This window comes from Wasmannia auropunctata, unplaced genomic scaffold (assembly GCF_000956235.1).
Source record: "Wasmannia auropunctata unplaced genomic scaffold, wasmannia.A_1.0 LD333496.1, whole genome shotgun sequence".
Classification (NCBI taxonomy): Eukaryota; Metazoa; Arthropoda; class Insecta; order Hymenoptera; family Formicidae; genus Wasmannia; species Wasmannia auropunctata.
In genome coordinates this window covers 1-7,819 of record NW_012029394.1, presented here as the reverse complement: position 1 = coordinate 7,819, position 7,819 = coordinate 1, and the positions used below count along the sequence as shown (strand labels likewise).

At 31.0% G+C, this 7,819-nt stretch overlaps 1 protein-coding gene across 1 annotated transcript; it reads right to left on the bottom strand.

The window, feature by feature from the left end:
• Positions 1 to 1,293: 1,293 nt before the first annotated feature.
• On the bottom strand, positions 1,294 to 1,978 carry LOC105459884 (protein Tube-like; the record flags this gene model as incomplete). Its single annotated transcript, XM_011706226.1, has 2 exons — positions 1,294 to 1,649; positions 1,795 to 1,978. Coding segments are annotated over 2 exons (423 nt in total), but the record flags the coding sequence as incomplete, so codon positions are not given.
• Between the last annotated feature and the right edge of the window lie 5,841 nt (positions 1,979 to 7,819).

Below are 7,819 nucleotides of genomic sequence, written 5' to 3'. Positions count from 1 at the left end.
CTTATGATGGAAGATTGTAGAGGACACTTGCAAGTTTTTCCCCCCCACATCGCGACCCCACTTCTTCAACCCTGTCGGAATGGCACGCACTTCAAAAATGGTCCGGGTAAATTTTACTCAGATGTGGTAGTCTAGGGTTAATAAAACTTTACATATAGATAACAAAGAGATGAATTTAGAAAATATCAGTTGCAGCGAAAAAAATGATTTTGAAATCATTTTCTTTATATTAAAGTGATTTCGTAACTTTTTTTCATTATATCTAGAAAACTATTTGAGATATTAAAAAATGTTTTACACAAAAGTTTTACGACAAAATTATACGTATTTATTCACGTCAATAACAATTTTGAAAAATAATTTATTTTTGAAAATTTTTGTAAATAAATTTTTTTTAATGATGCCGTAAGTAAAAAAAGGTGATTTTACTGTAAAACTATAAAATTTTTATATCTTTAGTTTTAGAGATAACGAAAAAAAAATTAATTTACATATGAGGGGTGGTTTCACCCCTTAAAACCGTTTGAGGCACATATTGGTATTTTCTAAATTCATCTATTTAGGTAACCTACATGTGTAAAAAGTTTCGTTAAGATCAGAATTTAACACTTCGCGAGGTTCCCTTGTTAGTTAGATTTTTTAAGTAACTGGTAACTAATTTAATAGTTATTTTTACAGTTACTTTATATATATTAAATTGTCACTTTCATGGATCAAAATTATGCAACACTTTCGCTCGATCACCTAATCGTAATGTTGATTGTAATTATGCGAAATATTTAAATACTCATATTTAAATATGCGCATTAGTTTTCTTTTTTAAATAAAATTATGTAATATGTAAATATAAATCAGTCTTTTTTATAATGCTAATGTTCTATTAAAAGTAACTGAAAAGTAACTAAAAAATAACGATTCGTTATTTTTTAAATAACTAACATGTTACTTTTCAGAGTCGGTAACTTGTAACGGTAACTAGTTACTTTTTGAGAGACAAAAACTGTAACAGTAACTAGTTACTTTTACAAAGTAACTTTCCCAACCCTGTCTATAATCATATATTACCAGAATCCGAATTTTACGGTTTTCCCCATTCCAAGCTGCATGTTGCAATAACAAGAAGCCATAAGAAACAATGCCATTCATCTATTAAAACATAGCTTTATAACATAAAATTATGTTGCGCTAAATCACGACATTATGTCGGCTTGAACGAGGGAAAATGACCCAGACTCATATTACACACACACGTGCATGCAAGCAAGCATTCAGAATAGACTCTTTAATTCAAATTATTCAAAATATAACATTTATTTATTCACATGTATATTACAATAGACAAATTATAAATCTAGATTAATATAAAATATTTCTTCATATAAACATTTTTCTGCGAGTTATTTGCAGCTATTAAGAAATAACTGGCACTGGCAATTCTTCAGAACTTAATTCTTGAATCGAGCCTCCATATGGCATATCGTCTGCATGTTTTTCCTCTGCTGATTTATGATTGGCATTACATTCCAACAAATGATCAGGAAATGTATTTTGTAAAAGCATTAGCTTATCATGTACTAATTTATCTATGGCTTCATCACTTATATCGACAGAAGCAGCTGGACCATAATCTGGCCTTTTTGGTCTTTCCTCTGTAATAAAAATAGAGTAATAAGTAAATATAATTAATTTTTTAACATATTAAAAAAAATTGTGTGTGTGTGTGTGTGTGTGTGTGTGTGTGTGTGTGTGTGTGTGTGTGTGTGTGTGTGTGTGTAATAAAGTTTTATACTTTACGTTTTAATATATCACATGCAACATAGTCAGCAGCTCTAAATAATTTAGCTTTTGTAAGAAGTTCCTGTAATAATTTTAATGTTGGTCTGTTTCTCTCCATAGTACTCCACTCATCCAAAAATATTTGAGCTGCATTGCGTTTGTCTCTTAGTGCCGTTTGCTCAATAATGCTATAATCATGCAATCATTGCAATAATGTAATAATTAAAACATAAGTTGTTATTCTTAATAAAAATCTTAGGGCCCCTGACTACTCAGCCAAGAACTTTGCGTTGACTCGGCCCTTAAAGCCTATCCAGACAAACTTGCGTAACTGCATAATCACATGCATAAAGAAAATTATCCAATATCGTATCTCTATTACGAGAACAAACGTAAAATGGCGATTGGATAATTTTTTGTATGTATATAGTTATGCAGCTATGCAAGTTTGTCTGGATAAACCCTAACTATGAAGCGTTGACAACGAAATTTTGTCTTGCATGCCATTTGGTTATTATGTGCTTAATTATGAAAATATGATTTGTCTCGTACTTACCAAATTCGTAAATAAATTTAAAAACACTTTTTACGGTCACGGCTGGATCTTGTTGCTAATAATAAATTCTATGAATTTTTAAATCTGTTATTCAGCCATCCATTATCTATTATTTAAACTGCGCGCCGAATCAAAATGGGACTTGTAACGCAATCATTAGCTGAAGTTGGAATAGCGAAATCACAATTGATCTTTATTCCTTAATAATTCGATGCGGCTAAGCATTTTAAAATACTGCGAAGACTTATTGCGAAAAATATTACCTCAGCCAAGGTTTGAACCTGGGACCTCCCGACTTTTCGGAGCGGGCGTTTTCGACCACCGAGGCATGTGAAATATTTATCGCAATAACCAGTAGATACCAGTAGATTAAATAAGAATGTATGTTAGAGGTACGTTTTTCGCAGTATTTTAAAATGCTTAGTCGCATCGAATTATTAAGGAATGAAGATCAATTGTAATTTCACTATTCCAACTTCAGCTAATGATTGCGTTGCAAGTCCGACTTTGATTTGGTGCGTAGTTTAAATAGGTCAATAATGGATTTACAAATTCATATAGAATTTATTAGGCACCAAAATACAGCCATGACGATAGAAGGCGCTCTCAAATTTATTCACTTACGCGGTCTAGTTTAAATTAATATTGTTTAAATTCACAAAAATGGAAAGTTAATGTCTGTTATCTTTGAATTTTATACGTAAATTAAAGCATATTTTTTACTCCTTTCAACTGCTATCAAACTATGTATTTCCTACCTGAATAGGTCTTTTACGATTATTTATTATTAGGAGAGGAAAAGGATAATTTCAATTTTTACAAGTGTTTTAAAGTAATCCTATTTTTTTCATTCAAATTTTCTTTTTTTACAAATGGCATGTAAGAAATTATAACGTGTCATTTCTTACTTATGACTCATGATTCCAGTATGGCCGCGGACTAGTCAGGAGCCTAGCTTAAAACAAATATAATACGTTCAATTTCTAAAAATCTTTTAGTAATGCTAACAAGAAAATACACAAGGAAGTGTTCTCATCGATTTTGATGAGTTTTTAATGTTGCATTTTAAATTAAAATAAGACACACATTTTTTTTATTAGTGCATGTTTAGGACTAAAACAGCCCTTTAAAAAAATTGCATATTTCCTTCGAGACAACTAATATCGAAATTATATTGTATAAGCGAATTTTCTACAAACAAATGGATTTCATATTACTTGGTACACAGATCAAACGTCATGTACTACGTCATATCTAGCAAATATTTTATTTGTGAGATATTACCAAAGAAGAAACAAATGTCAGCGGAACAATAATACTAAAACCGGAACTTACTCTTCAATTAAGTTGATCTTCAATATAAACCAAATTTGAAAAACATTTTGAAATCAAATTAAAAACGCTAATTAATTATTAACGCTTATGCGTTGTAAGTATGGTGCCATGTTTAATATTTGATAAACAACAAATTAAATGATCCCGTGAATGTTGTAAGCACCAAAAGCGTGATTACGGAACGCAACCTGTAACTTTTATTAATCAAAAAATACTTAATGAAAAATAATTTCATAATGTTTTGAAAAGCTCTCAATGTCATCTACAAGAATATGTGACGAAAAATAGGAGTTTCTATTTATGATTTTTATGTTGACCTTAACCGCGCTTTCAAGGTCAATCAAAGCTCAAATAAATATGACCAGTTAATAGATTTTCAAGCTGTCTTCAATATGTTCAATAGACCTGTTCAATTGACTGCTAATTTGTATTTTGACCAACAAATTGTATTATTGTGTAACAAATGCTGATATTTTTACAATAATAAAATTATTTGATGTCTATCGTCAATGCGTTTAACAGATCTGCTCGTTTTTAATCGCTATTCTGTCACATATTTTGCTGATAGATTGGTGCATATTTACTAAAAGTGTGCTAACAGTACGACAAAACAAAGCATATTTCGCACGCATATGCGGCTTTTCGGCAAACATAATCTGTTGCTAACATTTGCAAATGTAGAAAATGTTATAGGGAATATTATTCAAAGATGAAGTAACATTTTGCACCAAGTTTTGCGCACGTACAGTGAAGTTTGCGTAGAACGACAGTAAAATCACTGATCTGTAAACATGGAATGTTAATTAACGTTACCAAAGCAATTTCCAGTTGAACGTCCGCCATTTTACAATTATTGTCCAAGATAATATATGTAGACGTCTAATGGAGATTTTCAATTTCCATAATAGATGTTTAATAAACGTCTATTAAAGATTTTTTTGTTTTATATGTGTAGGTTTTTTTCAGTACTAGTGATGAATTTCGAAACGCAATTTATATATTTTTGTTAACACATATTATATATTTATGTCAATACATTCGATTATTATATAAATGTTTGTATGTGATAAAAAATTCTATGATCATACAAAATGTATTTATCCTCATCGTTATTTCCTATTACGAGAAAATGTAAATAGAATATAATACATTAAGAAAATAAAGAACAAAGAGACAAGCTAGATATCATTAGCTACAATTACTATATATTTCAAAAATCCAGACGTTTCGGCTTATACTAATTGTAAGCCCACCTTCAGTGGACATACATAATTAGTACATTAAACCATAACTAACAATTACATCATATTTACGAAATTCGTTGTCTGTTTCCTAATATTGCGTCAAACGTCACGCCATGTGGTCCATTGGATGCAATTAAGAGAGTACAATTGTGCGTAGCAATGTTTATGGTTAATACATGTCAGTGTTGTAAAAGAACACTCCACAGTCCGCAGATGCAAGTGAGAATTCAAATTAATAAAATCGGTTAGGTCAAATTCTGACCAATGAGAAAAGGCAATGGATAGTCAAGGATGTATGCATAATTAAAAGAAAAGAATGTTAAAGGTATAAAAAGAAATAAATACAAGAATAGAAGATATGAAATTGTAAAAAGAAATAATTATGAAGGAATGTGAGAATTACTCAATAAAAAATATCTCTGATGCCATTATGACGAAGGTCGATAATAATCCAGTATCTGTTCAAATGATTAGATAAAGACATATTCAGTAACGTTCTATATTCCGTAAGACGAATGGGGGAAAAAAGAAATAGACGTGGATAAACGGAGAAGAGGAAAACAAAAGGAAGTGGGAAAGAAACGTTAGTATTAGATAGGTAGCAACAAGTTGATGACAATAGGATAACAGGATTCTGAGAGGGATTCAGCATCACTTTGTTTAGATCATGCTTCTGTTTTGTGATATGAATCATTTCAGATGTTAGCCTTTTATAATAATTATCCTTCTTATCTATAATCTTAACATTCTCCCAATCAATTGCATGATTTTCTTGTAATCTATGGTTGGAATGACAGATAAAGCACCACTTTTTTTCTTGATATCAGAGCAATGCTCATGCATTCTGATTTTTAGCTGTCGCTTTGTCTGACTGACATTGTTGCGTCGCAATCTTTGAATGCAATTTTGTAATCAATATTGTTTTGTGATAAAGATTCTAACATATCTTTCCTTGTTTTTATGAAGCTTTTTAATGTATTCGGAATCGAAAATTCCGTTTTAATCTTGCATCTTTCTGCAATACTAAGAAACTTTTCAGATATACTACTGACATAAGAAAAAATGAACATCTTTTAAAGCAATCTTTTACCAGAAGGTCTTGTTTCTTACTAAAAAGATATTTTAATCTAGATCTGATAGTAGTAAAAATAAATAACGGATAACAATTATTTAATTTTTATAATACCAATAAGATTCTTTTCATGAAAACAAGGATTGGAAAGAAGAATTATTTTGTCTATTAAACCAAGAATGATGCCTTTTTTTTATGGCTAAGAGGATGGTGCGAAAGAAAATTAATGAATCTGCCAGAGAAGGAACTCTTCCTAAATAAATCAAATTTAATTATATTATATTATTGGAAACAATGATAGTGACTTCCAAAAAATTTAATGTGTTCACTCTCACCCACTTTCTATAGCGAACTGCAGACGTTCATGAAAAGAATTAAAAACTTCTAGTGTTGTCTCCAGCATATTAGAAGGAGTTGCCAAAATGTCATCCACATATCAAACATTAAAAGATAATTGCAATAATTTAACAGCTTTACTAGCTTTCAATATTCTGGAGAATTAAATCAGCTGTAGGAGATAACGACGAGCCCATGGGTGTGCCAAAAATCTGTCTGTAATAAACATTACTGAATACAAAAAACGTGGAATTCAAAACAAGTTTAACTGTCATGATGAATTCATCATGTAGAATTAATGTACTTTTGGAAATTAGATTCCTCCATCTGTTTGAAATGCATTTAATAGCCATGTCTGTGGGAACATTTATAAATAATGGTATCACATCTAAGGATGTCAATTTGTATCCCTGATCCAAGCAGAAACCATCAAGTTTTTCAACTAAATGGAAGCTGCTGGTTATATGGCTAAAGACAGGTGGAATGCTGTTTTTTATAATATATAAAAAATTAGAAAGATTATATAAAAAACTATTGATAGATAAAATTATTATACGTAACAAGAAACCGATTTGTGGCTCTTGCGCAACCCATAGGTTCTCGGGATAGTTCCATCACTATATAACTAACTCTTATATGTTTTCTTATCTATGTATTTTTGACTCTTCCACCTCGAAAAAACAGAGCATAAGATTTGTTAGTTAATTCTTTTGTCGGATCTACTTTGATGATCTCATATGTATTACTGTCTGTGAGCATGTCTTTTATTTGCAAGATACAATTGATTTTGTTTAATGCCACAGTTACATTACGTACCTTTATCCGCCCTGGTAAAAAATATTTCCTGATGCGAAAATTGTTATATTTCAATAGTACAATACTTGCATAGTACTTGCAGATTATTTTTATACGAGCAAATTTATGCGAGCAAATTCTGGGAGGATTGGGCAATTAAGGGAACTTAGAGCGCGAGGTGCGGTCGGCCCGGATAAAATACTTAATTTTTACATGTTACAGTTAGCAACAAAATAAAAAAATCAATATATTTTGATAGTACGATGCTTGCAGATTATCTTTATACCAAACTCATGCAAGCAACAAATTCTGAGAGAATCGGGCAACGGAACTCAGAGCGCGCGGTGCGGTCGCCCGGGATAAACTATTTAATTTCGATATGTTACGGTTAGTAATCAAACAAAATCGAAAATTGACATAATTCGATGATATAATGATTTTTATATCAAACTCAGTGCAAGCAACTAATTCTGTTAGTGTCAGTGTTCGAATACGGCGGTGCAGTGCTGAGTGGTATTTCTTAAACAATGTTATTTTTTGTAAATGTTTTAGCGCTATCTTAAAGCAGCAGAAAAGCAACAAAATCTGGTATATTGGTTTTTTTGATAGGACTACTTTATATATTTTTTTCTGGTATGGGGGAGTTTAGCTTGCCATTAAGCTAGCCTCCCCCCTCCATTTTTTACGCGATTTCCTGCTAAACGG